This window comes from Lepisma saccharinum, chromosome 11 (genome assembly GCF_977018435.1).
Source record: "Lepisma saccharinum chromosome 11, izLepSacc3.1, whole genome shotgun sequence".
In the NCBI taxonomy this organism is placed as follows: domain Eukaryota; kingdom Metazoa; phylum Arthropoda; class Insecta; order Zygentoma; family Lepismatidae; genus Lepisma; species Lepisma saccharinum.
The window spans coordinates 6870898-6893108 of record NC_139239.1 but is presented as its reverse complement, the minus strand read 5'-3'; the positions used below and the strand labels follow the sequence as shown (position 1 = coordinate 6893108).

General features: G+C 38.5%; 1 protein-coding gene across 2 annotated transcripts in view; it reads left to right on the top strand.

Annotated features, from left to right (window-relative positions):
• The window catches only part of LOC145994608 (AT-rich interactive domain-containing protein 3A-like), a 457226-nt gene that overhangs the window by 412166 nt on the left and 22849 nt on the right, over window positions 1-22211 (top strand). For both annotated transcript variants that reach the window (XM_083130657.1, XM_083130656.1), the window contains exon 7: window positions 21135-21248. In XM_083130657.1, the coding sequence (XP_082986783.1) occupies window positions 21135-21248 (114 nt within the window). The remainder of the gene's footprint in view (window positions 1-21134; window positions 21249-22211) is intronic.

Here is a 22211-nt window from a genome sequence, read left to right as displayed (position 1 = left end):
TTTGGTGAAAGTGCTACTGAGGCGTCAACCTGTAGTAGCATTTTTGAATTCGTTATTACGAAAAACTGAATCGGATTCAAAACTTTTTAAAGGTTGTTCAAAACTATACGAAACCCATAGATCATCCTGGCATAGGAATTTTTCGAATTCAAAACAAGTGCTGCTATAGTAGCATTTTTGAATTTGAATTTTTGAAGTTGTCCCTCGGATTCAAAACTTTCTGAAGGTTGTTCAAAACGATACATAACCTAGACTACGAAATGGCATCGTTTCCGTTGAATTTGGTGAAAGTGCTACTGAGGCGTCAACCTGTAGTAGCATTTTTGAATTCGTTATTACGAAAAACTGAATCGGATTCAAAACTTTTTAAAGGTTGTTCAAAACTATACAAAACCCATAGATCATCCTGGCATAGGAATTTTTCGAATTCAAAACAAGTGCTGCTATAGTAGCATTTTTGAATTTGAATTTTTGAAGTTGTCCTTCGGATTCAAAACTTTCTGAAGGTTGTTCAAAACGATACATAACCTAGACTACGAAATGGCATCGTTTCCGTTGAATTTGGTGAAAGTGCTACTGAGGCGTCAACCTGTAGTAGCATTTTTGAATTCGTTATTACGAAAAACTGAATCGGATTCAAAACTTTTTAAAGGTTGTTCAAAACTATACAAAACCCATAGATCATCCTGGCATAGGAATTTTTCGAATTCAAAGCAAGTGCTGCTATGGCAGCATTTTTGAATTTGAATTTTTGAACTTGTCTTTCGGATTCAAAACTTTCTGAAGGTTGTTCAAAACGATACATAACCTAGACTACGAAATGGCATCGTTTCCGTTGAATTTGGTGAAAGTGCTACTGAGGCGTCAAACTGTAGTAGCATTTTTGAAATCGTTATTACGAAATACTGAATCGGATTCAAAACTTTTTAAAGGTTGTTCAAAACTATACAAAACCCATAGATCATCCTGGCATAGGAATTTTTCGAATTCAAAACAAGTGCTGCTATAGTAGCATTTTTGAATTTGAATTTTTGAAGTTGTCCTTCGGATTCAAAACTTTCTGAAGGTTGTTCAAAACGATACATAACCTAGACTACGAAATGGCATCGTTTCCGTTGAATTTGGTGAAAGTGCTACTGAGGCGTCAACCTGTAGTAGCATTTTTGAATTCGTTATTACGAAAAACTGAATCGGATTCAAAACTTTTTAAAGGTTGTTCAAAACTATACAAAACCCATAGATCATCCTGGCGTAGGAATTTTTCGAATTCAAAACAAGTGCTGCTATGGTAGCATTTTTGAATTTGAATTTTTGAAGTTGTCCTTCGGATTCAAAACTTTCTGAAGGTTGTTCAAAACGATACATAACCTAGACTACGAAATGGCATCGTTTCCGTTGAATTTGGTGAAAGTGCTACTGAGGCGTCAACCTGTAGTAGCATTTTTGAATTCGTTATTACGAAAAACTGAATCGGATTCAAAACTTTTTAAAGGTTGTTCAAAACTATACAAAACACATAGATCATCCTGGCATAGGAATTTTTCGAATTCAAAACAAGTGCTGCTATAGTAGCATTTTTGAATTTGAATTTTTGAAGTTGTCCTTCGGATTCAAAACTTTCTGAAGGTTGTTCAAAACGATACATAACCTAGACTACGAAATGGCATCGTTTCCGTTGAATTTGGTGAAAGTGCTACTGAGGCGTCAACCTGTAGTAGCATTTTTGAATTCGTTATTACGAAAAACTGAATCGGATTCAAAACTTTTTAAAGGTTGTTCAAAACTATACAAAACCCATAGATCATCCTGGCATAGGAATTTTTCGAATTCAAAACAAGTGCTGCTATAGTAGCATTTTTGAATTTGAATTTTTGAAGTTGTCCTTCGGATTCAAAACTTTCTGAAGGTTGTTCAAAACGATACATAACCTAGACTACGAAATGGCATCGTTTCCGTTGAATTTGGTGAAAGTGCTACTGAGGCGTCAACCTGTAGTAGCATTTTTGAATTCGTTATTACGAAAAACTGAATCGGATTCAAAACTTTTTAAAGGTTGTTCAAAACTATACAAAACCCATAGATCATCCTGGCATAGGAATTTTTCGAATTCAAAACAAGTGCTGCTATAGTAGCATTTTTGAATTTGAATTTTTGAAGTTGTCCTTCGGATTCAAAACTTTCTGAAGGTTGTTCAAAACGATACATAACCTAGACTACGAAATGGCATCGTTTCCGTTGAATTTGGTGAAAGTGCTACTGAGGCGTCAACCTGTAGTAGCATTTTTGAATTCGTTATTACGAAAAACTGAATCGGATTCAAAACTTTTTAAAGGTTGTTCAAAAATATACAAAACCCATAGATCATCCTGGCATAGGAATTTTTCGAATTCAAAACAAGTGCTGCTATAGTAGCATTTTTGAATTTGAATTTTTGAAGTTGTCCTTCGGATTCAAAACTTTCTGAAGGTTGTTCAAAACGATACATAACCTAGACTACGAAATGGCATCGTTTCCGTTGAATTTGGTGAAAGTGCTACTGAGGCGTCAACCTGTAGTAGCATTTTTGAATTCGTTATTACGAAAAACTGAATCGGATTCAAAACTTTTTAAAGGTTGTTCAAAACTATACAAAACACATAGATCATCCTGGCATAGGAATTTTTCGAATTCAAAACAAGTGCTGCTATGGTAGCATTTTTGAATTTGAATTTTTGAAGTTGTCCTTCGGATTCAAAACTTTCTGAAGGTTGTTCAAAACGATACATAACCTAGAGTACGAAATGGCATCGTTTCCGTTGAATTTGGTGAAAGTGCTACTGAGGCGTCAACCTGTAGTAGCATTTTTGAATTCGTTATTACGAAAAACTGAATCGGATTCAAAACTTTTTAAAGGTTGTTCAAAACTATACAAAACACATAGATCATCCTGGCATAGGAATTTTTCGAATTCAAAACAAGTGCTGCTATAGTAGCATTTTTGAATTTGAATTTTTGAAGTTGTCCTTCGGATTCAAAACTTTCTGAAGGTTGTTCAAAACGATACATAACCTAGAGTACGAAATGGCATCGTTTCCGTTGAATTTGGTGAAAGTGCTACTGAGGCGTCAACCTGTAGTAGCATTTTTGAATTCGTTATTACGAAAAACTGAATCGGATTCAAAACTTTTTAAAGGTTGTTCAAAACTATACAAAACACATAGATCATCCTGGCATAGGAATTTTTCGAATTCAAAACAAGTGCTGCTATAGTAGCATTTTTGAATTTGAATTTTTGAAGTTGTCCTTCGGATTCAAAACTTTCTGAAGGTTGTTCAAAACGATACATAACCTAGACTACGAAATGGCATCGTTTCCGTTGAATTTGGTGAAAGTGCTACTGAGGCGTCAACCTGTAGTAGCATTTTTGAATTCGTTATTACGAAATACTGAATCGGATTCAAAACTTTTTAAAGGTTGTTCAAAACTATACAAAACCCATAGATCATCCTGGCATAGGAATTTTTCGAATTCAAAACAAGTGCTGCTATAGTAGCATTTTTGAATTTGAATTTTTGAAGTTGTCCTTCGGATTCAAAACTTTCTGAAGGTTGTTCAAAACGATACATAACCTAGACTAGGAAATGGCATCGTTTCCGTTGAATTTGGTGAAAGTGCTACTGAGGCGTCAACCTGTAGTAGCATTTTTGAATTCGTTATTACGAAAAACTAAATCGGATTCAAAACTTTTTAAAGGTTGTTCAAAACTATACAAAACCCATAGATCATCCTGGCATAGGAATTTTTCGAATTCAAAACAAGTGCTGCTATAGTAGCATTTTTGAATTTGAATTTTTGAAGTTGTCCTTCGGATTCAAAACTTTCTGAAGGTTGTTCAAAACGATACATAACCTAGACTACGAAATGGCATCGTTTCCGTTGAATTTGGTGAAAGTGCTACTGAGGCGTCAACCTGTAGTAGCATTTTTGAATTCGTTATTACGAAAAACTGAATCGGATTCAAAACTTTTTAAAGGTTGTTCAAAAATATACAAAACCCATAGATCATCCTGGCGTAGGAATTTTTCGAATTCAAAACAAGTGCTGCTATAGTAGCATTTTTGAATTTGAATTTTTGAAGTTGTCCTTCGGATTCAAAACTTTCTGAAGGTTGTTCAAAACGATACATAACCTAGACTACGAAATGGCATCGTTTCCGTTGAATTTGGTGAAAGTGCTACTGAGGCGTCAACCTGTAGTAGCATTTTTGAATTCGTTATTACGAAAAACTGAATCGGATTCAAAACTTTTTAAAGGTTGTTCAAAACTATACAAAACACATAGATCATCCTGGCATAGGAATTTTTCGAATTCAAAACAAGTGCTGCTATAGTAGCATTTTTGAATTTGAATTTTTGAACTTGTCCTTCGGATTCAAAACTTTCTGAAGGTTGTTCAAAACGATACATAACCTAGACTACGAAATGGCATCGTTTCCGTTGAATTTGGTGAAAGTGCTACTGAGGCGTCAACCTGTAGTAGCATTTTTGAATTCGTTATTACGAAAAACTGAATCGGATTCAAAACTTTTTAAAGGTTGTTCAAAACTATACAAAACACATAGATCATCCTGGCATAGGAATTTTTCGAATTCAAAACAAGTGCTGCTATAGTAGCATTTTTGAATTTGAATTTTTGAAGTTGTCCTTCGGATTCAAAACTTTCTGAAGGTTGTTCAAAACGATACATAACCTAGACTACGAAATGGCATCGTTTCCGTTGAATTTGGTGAAAGTGCTACTGAGGCGTCAACCTGTAGTAGCATTTTTGAATTCGTTATTACGAAAAACTGAATCGGATTCAAAACTTTTTAAAGGTTGTTCAAAACTATACAAAACCCATAGATCATCCTGGCATAGGAATTTTTCGAATTCAAAACAAGTGCTGCTATAGTAGCATTTTTGAATTTGAATTTTTGAAGTTGTCCTTCGGATTCAAAACTTTCTGAAGGTTGTTCAAAACGATACATAACCTAGACTACGAAATGGCATCGTTTCCGTTGAATTTGGTGAAAGTGCTACTGAGGCGTCAACCTGTAGTAGCATTTTTGAATTCGTTATTACGAAAAACTGAATCGGATTCAAAACTTTTTAAAGGTTGTTCAAAACTATACAAAACCCATAGATCATCCTGGCATAGGAATTTTTCGAATTCAAAACAAGTGCTGCTATAGTAGCATTTTTGAATTTGAATTTTTGAAGTTGTCCTTCGGATTCAAAACTTTCTGAAGGTTGTTCAAAACGATACATAACCTAGACTACGAAATGGCATCGTTTCCGTTGAATTTGGTGAAAGTGCTACTGAGGCGTCAACCTGTAGTAGCATTTTTGAATTCGTTATTACGAAAAACTAAATCGGATTCAAAACTTTTTAAAGGTTGTTCAAAACTATACAAAACCCATAGATCATCCTGGCATAGGAATTTTTCGAATTCAAAACAAGTGCTGCTATAGTAGCATTTTTGAATTTGAATTTTTGAAGTTGTCCTTCGGATTCAAAACTTTCTGAAGGTTGTTCAAAACGATACATAACCTAGACTACGAAATGGCATCGTTTCCGTTGAATTTGGTGAAAGTGCTACTGAGGCGTCAACCTGTAGTAGCATTTTTGAATTCGTTATTACGAAAAACTGAATCGGATTCAAAACTTTTTAAAGGTTGTTCAAAACTATACAAAACACATAGATCATCCTGGCATAGGAATTTTTCGAATTCAAAACAAGTGCTGCTATAGTAGCATTTTTGAATTTGAATTTTTGAAGTTGTCCTTCGGATTCAAAACTTTCTGAAGGTTGTTCAAAACGATACATAACCTAGACTACGAAATGGCATCGTTTCCGTTGAATTTGGTGAAAGTGCTACTGAGGCGTCAACCTGTAGTAGCATTTTTGAATTCGTTATTACGAAAAACTGAATCGGATTCAAAACTTTTTAAAGGTTGTTCAAAACTATACAAAACCCATAGATCATCATGGCATAGGAATTTTTCGAATTCAAAATGGTGCTACTACAGGTTGACAGACATTTGAAATTGTGCTGGAAAGGAGTTGCAGATATTGCATTGCGCGCCAATTCTGTAACTTTATGTGCTGATATGAATGGGACGTTTTGTGTTTTGCAGTGCAGTCCAGTGCAGTTACGATTTGACATGGAAAATCAAGATAAAAAACGGGTTTTATGAGTTAGGTCTAGAGTAGTATTCTCTATGTTACCGTGTGTACCGCCGGTAAACCAACTTTTCTCATATGTATATATACGTATTTTAAATATAAATTATTGAGACTATTAAAACTAAATAAACTCAAATTGAAGTAAATACAATTATATACTGATTATTCTCCAATCGCACCCTTCTGACGGCTATATTTACTTCCCGATTGCATTTCATACTATTATCAAAAATAAAAAAGACAACCAAAGAGAAGCCCAGCCTGAACCACCAATCACACAGAACTATTAAACCTTAATTGGATTAAAAAAAAATGTAATGAAAAATGCACAACACTTTAATAGCACAAATAAGTTAAAATAATCATTACCATGGGTACACGTTGCAGAATCCTGTACGCGGGGAGGGCGAGGGAGCCCAAAAAAGTGTGCGAACGGCCCGCGCAGTCAGTTCCATTACTGGAAACAGCGTTGGCAGGAGAACACTGCTTGTTCCTGTTTCTGTGCCGCGCTTGGCAGAAGCAATGTTGCTACATTAACGGAAATTTCCCTTGGTCAAGGGAAATCCAGGTCCAACTTTCGACGAAAAGGAAAATTTTAATGAAAATTATAGAGATTGAAAAATTTGAAGTTCTCCAACTCCCGTTTTTATTTAACTTGCACGCCTGCATTGGTGTTTCACAAATTTATATTTCTATTATATCTAATTCATCTAGATGAGGGGGGGTGTAATAAATATATACAATAAATAAGAATTGTTGTGGTAAACTAGGTTAAATTTTCAGGTTACGTCACCGGTTGGTCCCCTGTTTATCCGCAAGAAAGTTCCAAAAAATTCCTTTACAGGTTTCCCGGCATTTTGAAAATGAAGTTGGACATATTGAATTACTGCTCTTGTTCATAAAAAAATGGTTGGTCTGTGCGAATTAGGTGTCCTATATTGACGTGGTTGCTTTTAAAGTGTTACTCTTTAAACTGGCTTTCATTGTAATATATCAATAATTACTTTTTGTTTATTTATTTTGGCTCGTCAAATTTTGAAAAACTGTTTTGTCAATTTTTTCGGAGAGAGAGTAGAATGTTTCAGCAAATGAACTTTATAGCAAGAATGTTGAAACAAAAGTTGGAGAGAGCAGAAAATGCTACAGAAATCGTATGTTGTTTTTTATATATCGCGTAAGTTAGTGGGGGTAGAGGGTTCTTTAAGCGTGCGTGCGTATTGGGAATGCGTCTTTTTCACGGAACCTCTGGGCATTTCGACGTACCTAAGTTTCTCTTTTTCAATAGGTTTAGGCACACTGCACAGTGATTCGGACCCCACTTTAAACTAAAGCGAACATCAACGTTCCGATATTTTAAATAAAATCGACTCTATAAAACTGTCTTCCATTTCCAGACACATTGAAAACATTTTGGAACTGAATTTGCATGCAAAGTTCCGTGAACCAGACAAAGTCTAGGGGTATTGTAGACTGTCCCATGACTTCGAACCCTGTTCACAGTATGTGAAATTTACATTGGCGGAAACAGCTGCAGTACTCTGAACAGAAACTTTGATGCAGATGCGATGCTCATTGTAAAATTAGCCCCTGCAATTAAGCGCGTGTTGATGGAAAACACAGGAAAGCATTTGGCACGATCGAGGAGGAGACTAATGTGATTTCTGGCGTTGTTCTTTTGTCCTTCCTCCGCCTTTGTGATCCTCTTCCAGACAAGAAGCGAGGGAAGTGACAGTTTTCTTTTGGCTCCCCGCTCTATAATTAGATATCTGAAACACATCAGTTACTACTCTCCCCCGAGATCTATTGGCATCTCTCATAATGAGGTTTACCGTGCTGCGGGCGTGTTTATATATAGACGGGTCGGATAAGCATAATGGCTAAGATGCTTAATGTCAGAAGCCAGATTAATTGCATTGAGTTGCCAAACTTTCTACCCCCCAAAAGAATACGCTGGTGTTTCGTACGTTTTCACTAAAGAGAGCAATATGTTGATAAAGGGCAGTTCTTGTTTGTGCTTTGTGTAGTTATTTCAAGTAACATGTAACTTGTTCTTTGTCAGTAGTATGAACAAAGTCTTCTTCTTCCTCTTGCAGTCTGAGTAACCAAAGCCGGTTCTGTGACTACAAAAATGGACCATTCCATCGGCAATATGGTCTTCCTAATTTTTTTTCCCCCTTTTAACCTGCAAGTTAATAATTTTCGAGGCAAACAGCTATCTGGCATCCTAAGAACATGTTGATTCCAATTTGTGACATTATTAAAATTCTTCCACCATTGCTTCGACCTTCCACTTATTTCGGATTCCTTAACTTCTAACGCAAAAATCTCATTTGTGAATTATTTATTCTAGTTTTTATCATGTTGACGAACAGTCCAATTCGCTACTATATAGAAGAGCCGCTTTTGAAATTATCATGGTATCTAATTCGAATTTCTTTTCTCATTTGTTTTCCAAAATTTCTTTCCAAAATTCCATTTAATTATTATATTTTATTATTTTTTTCTCAACATCTTTTTCGTGTTCGAACTGTGAAAAATGGCTTCCCAAATACACAAAGTCTGTTACCTGTTCAATTATTATTTTATCGTTTAACACTATTTTCACTCTAGGACGTTTTTGCGATTTATTGCCATTGACTTTGTTTTATGCTCTGGAATTTTCATGTTATCATTTGTAAGAATTGATCGAAGTTTGAAAACAGACCTTAGTAGATCATCTTCACTTGTTGCCATCAACATCTGGTCGTCTGAAAATATTTTTGTATTATTATTATGTTTGTAGTATTGTATTTCCGTCAATGTATATTCCTTAGGGCTTTAAATTTCCATTCCTGATTAGCGAAGTCAATGCAAACAAATCCAGGTGGCTTGTGAGAAATTTTATTGCTTAATCTAATGGCAGCTGTACAGGAACCTTGCGCGTAGGAATATAGTGCATGTGATAAACTCACAACACTCAATGTAACTTCTGTATTGAAGTTGTGGAACTCATAAGCTGTGCAGCTGTAACCAATATACTGTATTCATGGGCAAAATACCATCAGAATTAACTCGTAGGAAAGGGACTATTTCTTCTGAGAAATTCTATTGGTTAATTGACTGCAGGAATCTTGCGCGTAGGAATATAGTGTATCTGCTATGTTGAGGTTGCGGGACTTTATAGTTTGAGCTGTACAGCTACGATCAATATATTCATGAACCAGATAACATCCAGAACTAATGCGTAGTAACTATTTTCAAGAAGTTGTGTGGTTTGGTTTAGATCAACTTCCTTCTTACGGTGGATGGAGAATAGCGAACCTACTTCCATAAGTGTGAAGGGTAGAACTAAAATTCCTCGCTGTTTGCTTGGATGATTTGGTGATAATTTGGTTAATTTTACTTCCCTTTTCTGCCACTTCTGGCTAATCGCGAAGATGAGGATGAGTCATGATATGGTGAATTTGATGACGAGGCATTAACAAAGGACAACCATGCCAGGCAGGAATTTGAACCTGGGACATCTGATGTCACTCCTTGGAGAAATGAAAATCTCAGTGAAATATACACGAAACGTCTTCAAGCAAGCACTGGATTGTATCGTATCAATCCCATTTTCTCCTGATGTGAAGATGAACCATGTTTTATAATCTATTTCTCTTTCCAAGAAGCAATAAGCATGCTAAGAGGCTTACAGGATGTGGAAGTTTATTTAGCGCCGGGGATATTGAAATCCTCCCCCCCCCCCCCAACCTCACGTATCTTCAACACCGCTATTCAAATCCTGAGATGTTTTCGAAACATCGGGAGGCAATGAATTACGATGAGCGACAAGTCTAAATTTGTACAAGACACTTCGGAGAAGAAGATGGAGGGAGTCCCTTGATAATGCGTGTGATGAAGGGGGCGTTGATGATGAGGGATGCTGCGAGAATATCACGTGACTTCTCATCTCGTCCGGAATGCGGCTTGGACACTTCCCTGCAATACATCAAGCTTCCCTCCCCCCTCCTTCCCCCGGCTGCCTTTTCGTTAACCGCTTTTGATTAATGGCGGGCCGCTCCAGTCTTTTTGTTGCGGCTGTCAGGACGTGTGACTTGAAAAATGCGATTTGCCTGCGATTAGACTGTTAACACGGGGGGAGGGGGGCGGGCCGGGCGCCGGTAGATTTGGATATCAAGCGTTTTGACTGTGGACCTTAGGCAGACGGCTACGTAGGTGTATAGTCCTTTCTTTTGAAGTATCTGTCTCCCCTCTTCCTCACCTTCTTCTGATGCCCAGGTGACAGGACAGAAAGAAAATCTAGGGCTCTATAAATACCCCTCTTGGAAATTTTCGGAATTTCTGTCACTGTTAGTACTGAGCTTTTCTCGAGGCCGAACTGACTACGAGGGGCCTATCCGATGACGCAGTGGTAGCGTCGTCGCCTTGTAATCAAGGGGTCCCGGGTTCGATACCCGGTTGAGGCACATAGTGGTTCGGGTCCCACTTTAAACTGTAGGTCCAGTCCCGATTAGCCTTACTGTGCATAAAGTGGACTTAAAAAAAAAACAATTCAATTCACTTCTGACTACGCCAGTCATTAATAGAATGCGGATTGTTCCCTTTTTCTATTGCTTTGTATATAGGCTATTTTGCTCAGTCTTGCCTTAAAAATGCTTTTTTTTGCCTATTTCCTCTTTCATTCGCTACTTTTGCACTCCCCACACCACACTACAGAAGTACAAGGCCCGTAGCTAGGATTTTATTTCGGGAGGGGCAGCAGCCGCCATCTAAAGGTGAATAAAAGAGGGGCTAGAAGCCCTGAAGATGAATTTCTCAGTATATTCCAAATATTATGCAAGATGTTTAATCCTGATAAGGAAGTAAAATTAATTACCACTATACACTATTTAAATTTGATATTTGTGGGATTTCCGTGGGGGGGGGGGGGCTTCGGCTGAGAAGTTCATGTATTGTTTCGCGAGTGCTTCATCAGTTTCATTATTTCAATTATCAGAAGAGAAAGTGAAGGAATAATAACAAATATACAATATAATGTAAAAAGTCAAGTCAATAATTGTACAGCCAACTTAAGAAAAGTAATAGCTAGCAAGTTACGTTCATCACCTATTTTGGTAACTTTTGTTTCAATCTTATAGTGCCTTTTTAATTGCCTGTAATTTTTGGCGCCGATATGCCTACGTATTTTACAAGTTTTATTTTAGAGCCTCCTAAATCCGCACGTTTACGATAACAGCTAAACCATGGAGGTAGATTTGTAGTCAGATTATTTTCGGGAACATCCCCAGCTGACTAGCGAACCTACCGACATTGTAGAGCGTGAGGACGAGGGTTAGCGATAGGTTCCGGGTTGAGATGACGTCAGCGGCTCGTTTGTTGATTGGCGGGTTCGGGAATTATGGCTCGTTCTCAAGCTGCAAATGCAGAAGAGCATTAGTCTGCGTTCGTTTGGGTCTTTACACTTCCAACGTCAACGATATGAGTGTGCCGTATGTCGTTTCAAAGGAACGAGAAACGAACAATGATCCATAACAATGTGTTACATGTTGTGGACTTAAACGCTTTACATCCCCCATCTCGCTTACTTCCCACGCGTTAAAAACTAATCATAGAAGCCTGAAAAATGTCATTCCGCACCAAGAAATGTTTCTCTTAGCACAGAAACCGGAGCATGTACTTTCAGAAACAACATACGCTACAAGACACCGTATAAAACCATATCGTTGTAAATCAAGCAAGTTCATTAAATTTAACGTGGAATAGAGCTTTCATTACCCTTGTTCAAACTTGTTTCTATTAGATCTTGGAGGAAAGTCACGTAGGAAATACATACGCTGATTGGGTCTATTGGACGTGGGTGCCCGAATCGCCCGTCCACCTGCAAAGCATTGCGCCCCGGAACACGTGCAGTGGGAGCTAATGTGGGATCGTGTTGGTCGGGAGAATCGAACAGCACCAGAGCACATAACTGTCGTCATTCTGCAACATATTACACATGTCTCTACGCATGTGTGACCTTTCGATCGTGTTACCGTGCCAGGTTCCTTTCAGAGTTAATTTAAGTTTGAGGGACATCGGCTAGGCCTTTGTTTGGTGGACATTCGAGATGGCAAGAGTCACTCATAGAACCTTACACGCACACACGTCCATCATAATTGTTTCCAGATATCGAAGGGTTATCCCTTGTCAAAGGTTTAAAGGCACGATACGAGAGACCCAGGTTCGAGTCCAAATTACTTCATTGTTATTGAGCCGCAGTGGTCTACTATTAAAAATTATAGATACTCGAGTTTGGACTCCAATTAAAAATTAACCAGTAAACCTACAAAAAATCGAGTTTCATCAAAATTTAGCTTATTCAATTCTGCGTTAATTTGCGAGTATGCCTTATATTTTTTTCTAATGCCGACAAAAGAAGGGCCGGTTTTTTGGAGTTTTGCAAACTATCGCTCTTTTTGAAATTCTGTAAATAAAAAAACGGGTTTTCCGATCGTGATGAAATTTTAGTATGATGAAGGCAGAAAGGTTTTAAACGTAAATCGTACTTTTCAGATTTAAAAAAAGATTGTCAAAAAATCGTTATAATAAATTTTGCGAAACAACTTTTTCTCAGCATTGGGTAGTCCTACAAATACAAAATTGCTCTTGTTTGAAGCTCTTTGCATCTGTTTTTAAAATCCATCATCACTGTTAATTCACACTGAGAAACCGATTTTATACAGACTTTTATTCAGCGGAGTAAAGATGAGCGCAGAACATGGCAACACGGTACACAGCGATATCCATTAAACCGTGGAAACTGCAGGGCTTTCACTGTGAGTCTGTGTTTGCAAGATGATGGTAAGACACCAGTAGGAAGACAAAGACGAAGATGGAGGGATAATGTTGAGATGGACCTAAAGGAAATTGATAGGGATGGAAGAGAGTATATTGATGTTGCTAGGATAGGGACAGATGGAAGGCCTGTGTTACTGCAGCCATGAACCTTCGGGTTCAAGAAGGCTAGAGAGTTAGTTAGTTAGGGACAAGCAAGGCTATTTGATCCAAGGGGGACAAACGAGGCATATTTTCCACCATAATAGCGTTGCCCTCTTCAAAAAACATCCCTTCAGTTTGAAGTTATCATGTAAATAACATATATCACTTTGACAGAAATGAAAATATATGTGTGAAATGAAGTTGACGGTCGTCCCGGGTTCGATACCCGGTGGAGGCACAAGTGGTTCGGATCCCACTTTAAACTGTAGGTCCAGTCCCGATTAGCCTTACTGTGCATAAAGTGGACTTAAAACACCAACTCAACAACAAGTTGACGGTCATTTTCTGGGGCGGGCGGGGTGTTGTGCAGAGGGTATTAACATCTTCGTTGGTATTTTGTTTGAATTCTTAAACTTCCAAACGACTAAAACAAAGCGAATAAATAAGGCGATGTATTATTTTTACGTTCGACCGTATAATCCAAAGGTGCTGACCAATGATGGAAAGCCTGATTATCGTCCTGGCATAAAAACACAAGCAATTATCCTTCGAAACAGCCCATAGGCTGGAAAGTATTCCGTGTGACTCGTTTCGAAGCTCCTAATATGCTGAAGGCAATGGAAAATAAATCGCGCACTTACAAAGCCATGCATCACTGTCTTTGGGCCTTCTTTTCTTATGCATCCTTATTGAAACTTCACGAAGGAATATTAAAAGTTATGATGTGTCTTTATCACTTGTGTCTTAACAGGCCTGCGTGAAAATGTGTTAAAAGACACTATGGGCTCTGGACTATAAGCGAAGCTCGCAACGTGAATTAGACCATGGGCAGTAATTAGCCTATACGCATTCTGCTGCAAATTAACAATCGACTGCGAATTGAGAACACCTATACTTTGATATTTCATCATTGGAGTGGGCTTTCTAAAGATAAGCGTGGTATATTGTAATGAAGAAAAGGTTTCTTCGAAAAGGATGTGGGCTGCACACAAGTATGCTAATAGGGTAGGTGTTGGTGCGCAGAAATTGCACGTGAAACAACGAGTTGTGTGAGAGCCAACAATTTCACTCTGCCGTACAATACGTACACGTTAGTCATTTATTTAACATGTAAAAGCCGTGTAATTTTTTTTTCACAACGCATGATTGTTCCTTCTTCCGCAGTAGATTTCCACCAACAGTCGTGCTTTTTTTCCTCTAGACTAATCGTGCCGCGGATGGACGATGGTTTGACGAAATAGATGAGAAAATGAATACACATGATCTTGCCTTAGTCGGGATTGGAACATAAGGACCCTGATTTCGTATCATGCTACACTATAATCAGCGTGCCACATGTTTTGTTGTTGTTGTTGATTTATTTTACTTAGCTTTTTTACCACTTTTGACTAATCGCGATTGATTGATTGATTGATGTGATGTTTAAGTCCACTTTGTGCACAGTGGATCCGATCCACTATGTGCCTCCACCGGGTATCGATCCCAGGACCGCTTGATTACAAGGCGGCGACTCTACCACTGCGCCATCGGGGAGGCCCCAGGCTAATCGCGAAGATGAAGATGAGTGATGATATGAAATTGATAAAGGGTCATACATAAATAACAACCTTGCCCAGGCCGGGATTCGAACCCGGTACCCCTGGCGTCGTAGCGTGTTGTGTTAACCACCCCACCACGGAGGTCGGCACCACAGGTTGAGGTCTAAGCGAAAGGGACAAACAATAAATAACCCGTGGCGCAACAGCCCGTGAGGTCCAGGGCCTACGTACCTACTGCCGTCCTCACTTGCACCTGCCGAGGTGGGAGATCATCCGACAAGTTACGGGGTGACGTGTGGTCAGCACGACGAACCCCGGTTTTTGTTATAGGTTTTCGTGACCGGAAGCGAAATGGATAACAGTATAAAAAGCGATACTGATACTGAGAGAAATAAATAAGGCTCTACCAAGAACGAGATAGACCCTGACAGTCATTTATTTTCTCCTCTCGTTTCCCATTCGCTTGTGCCTCCGTAATGCCATGCGCATAACTTTCTTCTCTTGCTTCATCGTCTGAAATTTCAACAACGTTAAACATTTCGTCTCTGATTTCGCCGTGTACATTTCTCCCCTTCACGATGATACGAATATTGAAGAAAGTTGACGAAGATGTGTTGAAGAACGTATTTTGGCAACGCAAGGACAGGTTTACATGGTAAACACCTGATTGCGTCGCTCAAGCTCCCTTCACTCACTTGCGGTTGAGAATTCGAAGACAGCGACTGAGGATATTTCTCTTCTTCGTAGATCAATAGAAACAACTGGTTAGGAAGTAATGGAGAACCAAAGGAAGAACTAAGGAAAGAGAGAGAATCAGAAGAAGGAAAAATATAGAAAAGAGAGGAACTTCAGAGTTATGAATGGACATCGAAGCACCTGAAAATACCTCACCCATCCCAATGAAAGTATGCTTCTTTATGCTATATCTTGTCTTGGTTGTTTTTTTATTGATTCCGGAAACCACGGTAGCAATTATGCCCTAACACTAGCCTACTGTGAGTTTAGTTTCGCACACTACGAAAATATTCTTTCGATAGAGTTAAAGGTGATGAAAATTACACCACGTACGTAACAAAAGAAAAACCAGACATTCATCCGCCATTTGGAAACTTGTCTAAATTTGCTCAAATGCAATTGCGTTCCAGACATTTGATATATCTAGGTCCATTGCGAATTTCAGCTAATAAATCACCCTAGATTTACGGCAGCTATCGGGGTCACAAAATTGATGGCTCGCCTCTCTTTGCCACCTGCCCCTCCTTAACAGTGCAATGGACTTATTTCAGAGTTCTTGTTGTCAAGTTGGAGGGCAACTTATGATGCGAAACGCTACTGTGATTTTCTTACCATAAGCTCAAAAATGTAGCCTTCACAGAGTTTTCGCCAAAAGGTGTATACACACAGATGCATTTCCAGGATCACCCAACATGATTGGTTTATTCGTTTACTTTTGGCTAATCACGAAGATGAGGATGAGTCAAAAGGAAAGCCAATGTCCAGGCCGGGATTCGAATCGCCTCCGGCGTCGTAGCGCAATATCACTCATCAACACTATACATTGTTCGCTCAATAACAAATTGTACGTCCTCTCGGAATATATGTATATAATAACTAACTAACTATATTATGTGTATTGTCTCTAATACACTTTAGCACTAGATAGGTAGCTCTTAATTATTAACCAGTTGATCAATGTGCAAAATGAAAGTTAGGAAGAATGATTACTAATACAATAACTGTCTTAGTTCAGGATCCTGTGAGTGAGACATCAGAGAGATATTTAAGTATATCTGCCAAATGCCTAAAATGCAAAGGAGAAATTAACTCAAAAATTCCCAAAAGCCCCTTGTACTGACAATCTTGGGGGATTTTCTCTAACAGCCAATTCCACCAAGGTAAAAAATTACCTGGGGGAAAAAAAAAGAGACGAAGAAAAGTTGATGGGTTATGAAAGGATTGCCCTTAATAGCAAAGCAAACGCTGATTGGATGCAACCAAGAGGTGCACTTTCATATTGTTCCCATTTTGGGCCGTTGCTTGAGAAATTAAGGGGCGTGGATTTCCATGATTTCGGCTGTCAATCACGGCTGGTAGCCAATTAATACGAATCTCGTTAGCGGGCTTCATCCATTACCCTCGGTTTCATCACCGGTTGACATTGGGGGAAGGTGGGGCAAAGAGCATTGCAAATTGACGCTCGCTCCATAAAGCTTGGGTGTGTCATCCATGCAAACGATAATGACGTGTACATCGCATACCATTTACGAGATAAGTTCGTTGTAATTATCCAAGAGGAACTTACCGGTAGGCTCTGTTCATTTTTCCAGTGGTTGGACGGCTGTTATTTTCTGGGAAAATATAGCTCGTGCTCGTATTATGTTTTTGGAACGAAACTGATTTTTCAGAGCACTTATACCATCTACAAAATTAGTTATTCTTGAATTTCACGTCAACTTCTATATCTATTTTTAAAAATTAATATGTATGAAAATTGTTGTTTCTAATGTTTTGCTCAAGCGTGTGTGACCTTATTGAAATAAGATGGGTTTATTTCTCATTGTTATTTATCTTGCTTCTCTTGTTCGCGGGAATGAACGATGAATTTATGGAAGAAAAATTAGATAACAATCAGAAAATTGCCAGGATTTGAACCCAAGACCCCTAACTTAACTAATACACAACAGTGGCAGGCATGAAATAATATGAACACTCAAACAGTTTCCAAGAGTTACTTTTCATTTATTTATCCGTCATTCTGCAAAATGAAATAAGAGTGTTCTTCATTGTTTAAATCAACTTCAATAGCTTTTGTCCCAACCTATAGCAACTATTAATACTGATTCGATACTGCTACGCTCAAGGGCGTAATTTGGGGCCTGATTTTGAGGAAGCATAATCGAACTTGGGGGAAAATAGTGTCCAGGATTATTTGCTAAATTACTGACATTTGCGAAATCACACATATTACGCTTTATTACTCTGCTCCTCAGGTCCCAGGAGATTACCGAAAAACTTGTTAATTTTAATAAACCTGAAATTTTTTGGGGCACAAGTGCCCCCTTGCCACAGTCAAGTTACGTCTATGGTTACAGTTACCACGAATATTATTTGCAATGTAAGTATTTCCCTCCCACACATATGAATTATATAGGCCTACCATGGTCGCATCATCTTCCCACCAAATAAAATCCACACATTGTGTTATTTTTTTATAACCTCCCGCACAGAAAGGTTTTGCATGAGTTGGGACATTTGCAAGGTTTTGGAACTTCCTAACTGCCAAATAATTTTGCATAAGATTATGCCAACTTGGATCCACGAAACTAACTTCTGGCACAGTATTTTTAATTGCATAATAAATCGACATCAGCTTAAGATCAATGTAAAAGAGAAGTTTCAAATGTTCATTGATATCATCTCCCCTTTAACTTTCCTCCTGCCGAAATCCTAAGGAACCCGCTATGCGCAGGGTTACTGCTGAATCTGAGACACTGAAGAACGCATATATTTTTATTACATCGACATGAATTCGACAAACATTCGTTGCAATCAGTGCATGTCGGTGTTTCAAGTTTCGGACTAGAATATGATAAATGATGTGCTGCCAGGAATTCTCGCCAAATTGGCGCTCAGTTGATGGAAGACACCAGAGGTCAGGGTCAGTGCGCATGCCTTGTTGGTTGTCTCGACCTCCGAGACAGCTAGTGACGTCATAGTTTGTTGTACCTGTCCCGAGTTTGTTTGAAGATCACAACAATGACGTTGCAAAGGACGTATAAGTGCTTTTCCCTGCATGAGGTCGCATTGTGTGTGCTCGAATCCCATACTTGAGATATAATGCAGTGGATCAAGTTTTTATTTTGATGGAGCTCCACAGATAACATACCAAGTTGACTTTGAAGACTTACTTGGTCAAAATTCCGACCATATTGAATCGCAGTTTATGTTTACTTTCAGCAAATTCATTTGCCCCATGCTTGATCAGTTCACAGTATTTGTGGAGGGGGAAGTAGTTTCTTCCTTCTTCTTTTCAGATCAACAGGTTTAAATTTCACAGGTGTGGTTGTTGTGCATAAAATTCTGTACATAAGCGTCTTTTCAACATTTTTATGTGGGGTTAATATATATATATACTCTATGTGATCAAAAGTATCCGGACACACCGCGAAACGTGTGTTTATCATAGAGGGCGACACATTACTGCCATCTACCGCGTGGAACACATAGTCAGCGAACTCAGTAGTCTGCAGACAGTGTGAGACAGCAGTATGTGATGGTCTGAGGAACTCACAGACTTTCAACGTGGTCAGTTGGTTGGTTGCCACATGTGTAGGAAGTCTGTGTGTGAGATTTCCACACTCCTAAATATCCCTCTGTCCACTGTTTCCAATGTTATAGTGAAGGGATGTGTACAACCCAAAAGCGTGCAGGCCAACCTCCCATCTTGACCTCCAGAGACCATCGAGTGTTGAAGAGGGTCGTACAGCATTATCGTCAATCATACATCGCCACCATCACACAGGAATTCAGAACTGCATCAGGATCTACTCCAAGCACCAAAACTGTTTGGCGCAAGGTGCGGCAACTTGGTTTCCATGGCCGAGCAGCTGCCCATAAGTCAAACATCACACAGACAAATGCCAAAAGGCGCCTCGTGTGGTGCAAGGAGCATCGAAACTGGACCATAGAACAGTGGAAAACCGTTGTGTGGAGTGATGAATCACAGTACACAATGTGGCGATCCAATGATAGGGTGTGGATGTGGCGAATGCCAGGTGAACGACATCTACCAGCCTGTACAGTGCCGACAGTGAAATTCGGAGGTGGTGGGGTTACAGTGTGGCCATGTTTCTCCTGGAGGGGGCTTGGCCCCCTTGTTGCTTTACATGGCAATGTCACGGCACAAGCTTACTTTAACATTTTAACAGCTTTCATGATGCCTACCGTTGAAGACCAGTTTGGGGATGACCATTGTGTCTTTCAACACGACCGAGCACCCGTCCATACTGCAGGGCTTGTGGGGTAGTGGTTTGACGACAACAACGTCCCACTAATGGAATGGCCTGCGCAGAGTCCTGATTTCAAACCCATAGAACATCTCTGGGATGTTTTGGAATGCCGACAACGTGCTAGACCACTCCGATCCACATCAATACCTCTTCTCATTTTGGCGCTCTGCGAGGAATGGGCTGCCATTCCTCAGGAAACCTTCTGGCACCTGATTGAAATTATGCCTGTGAGAGTGAACGCTGTCATCAAGACTAAGGCTGGGCCAACACTGTATTGACTGCCAGTGTTCACGATGGAGGGTTGCCCAAACTTGTACTTTATTTTCAGGTGGGTGTCCGGATACTTCTGATCACATAGAGTATATATATATATATATATATATTAAGCATTAACTACCTTTTAAAGAGCATGTAAAGGGAGTTAGTATGATTTTCTGACAGAGAATATTTTACTTCGGAATAACTTTCCATTGAAATCACAACTGTTTCAAGACATTTTTAAAATTCACACATAACTTCCAAAGTAACCAAAAGTGATTGGTCCAACGTTATGCCAACTGTACTGAAAATGATCGGCCAAATGTAAGAACATACCGTTGGGCCAACAGTTGTCATTACTTGGGTTGGGAGAACAGTGGCCACCTCAAGATCCTCCTGCTTTGCTGAATGACATACAGTTACTGTTGCTTTATTAAAACACATTTCCAGGATTTTTGGCAACTTTTTTAGGACAAACTGTATGGTTATACTCTATTTCTTGTATGTAAAATAGATTGAGAAATTACCTCAACATGTGTGTATCAACGCCACTTTAATCACAGTTACTCCCTGATAGTAATATAGAATGTATTTATAGAAAAATACGAAGTAACTGTTAATTCTTTGAATGTTAGTTAGAGTAACGTTTGTATAACAGTTTATATCTTCAGTGTGTTGATGCTATAATGGTGGATTTCTTGAAAAGATGCAGGTTTTCACATGTCAATAAAATCAGTCATACAAATGATCCCCAAAACATAAAGTTAGCTATTTTTATTATTTTGATTCTCAAAGAGTGGTATACCCCATATTTAACGTTTATAAAGCATATATATTTAAAACTAGGAAAAATGATAAGTTTATAAATAATATTTGACGAATGTATTTATTTAGAGAATGGAAGGATATTGTAGAATATCTGGTTTCAATTTTGCAATTCCTTTTGGGAATACCAGTCACTTAGGAACGATAAAGAAATTGCAATGCATCAGTTTTCTTAGAAACACATTAAGCCCCATATACCTATATCCATAATTATTAAATTACATTGAGTGGTTTGCAGGTTTATATTTTTCTTTTAGTAACATATTAATATTATTTTCCTCAGTACACAAGCTGAAATGAGCAATTATAAAGCAATAATAGAGCTTCGTTTTTACATAGGCTCACCTTCATGCTTGGCCACATCAGAATTCGAAGCCCGTATGATGGAGTATGTGAAGCTCTTAAACAGGGAACTGAGGAGTTCAGCTTCCACACCACCAATCAGCAGACAAGGTATGGACATGCACGGGCACAGGGGCTGTCCCTAGTTATCTCACACTATTGAAACTTCACCTGGTTTGTTTTTTGCACTGAGCACTCCTTCAAAATTGCTTTTTAATATAACTGCTTTATCACTAACTAACATTACTAACATCCCGTTTATTTCTACCAGATTATGTGTGGCTGTACTAAAATCCTAACAATGTAAGCATTCTTATAATTTCCCTATTCCTAACTACGGCAGATGTTTTGGACTGTTGTGATCGAAACAGCCCCTCAGTTTGAGAGTAAATGAGAAGAGGACCAAACAGGGTATCCTGTTGTTTTGTTTTTTAGATGCACAAAAAAGTTCACATTCAAGTCTTTTTTAAACCAGATTATTAATTTAAAGATAAACTAAAAGAGCTAAATAATATAAGATAGGACAACAATACATTTGGGAAAAATGATTCACTGATATGTTAGAAAAATCTATACATTTAATGAAGTAGATAATAATCCTCATTCTTGAAATCACCATATCTGTAAAGTGCAATGCTAACTTGTGCTTAGTTTAAAAGTGCATATTTGTTTTGTCTTTTCTGAACCACGCTGTCAAGAAAATCCAACACTTAAATGAGAACACTTGTATATGCTTAAGAGAAAATGCAGTGTTGTTGATATAACCTTGTAGTACAAACATATAAATTACCAACATACTCATTGTAGGAGATTATGAAGATTTATAGTTTATTAATTATATTTCAACATACCATTATGGGTGCTCCTTTGACCCAATGCAACCTATAGAGATGTTTTGACTGGACAGAGCGACCATAGCTCATTTTTTTTTCTGTGAAAAGCCATGCATTGTGGTGTGCATTTATTTGGGTACTTATGTCTACAAGCGTTCTTTAAGTTCTTGGAAATGTGTCAGAGGCAACAATGAGCTCTCATGACCATGTTGACACAACACTGAGTTTGTGATACTCTAGC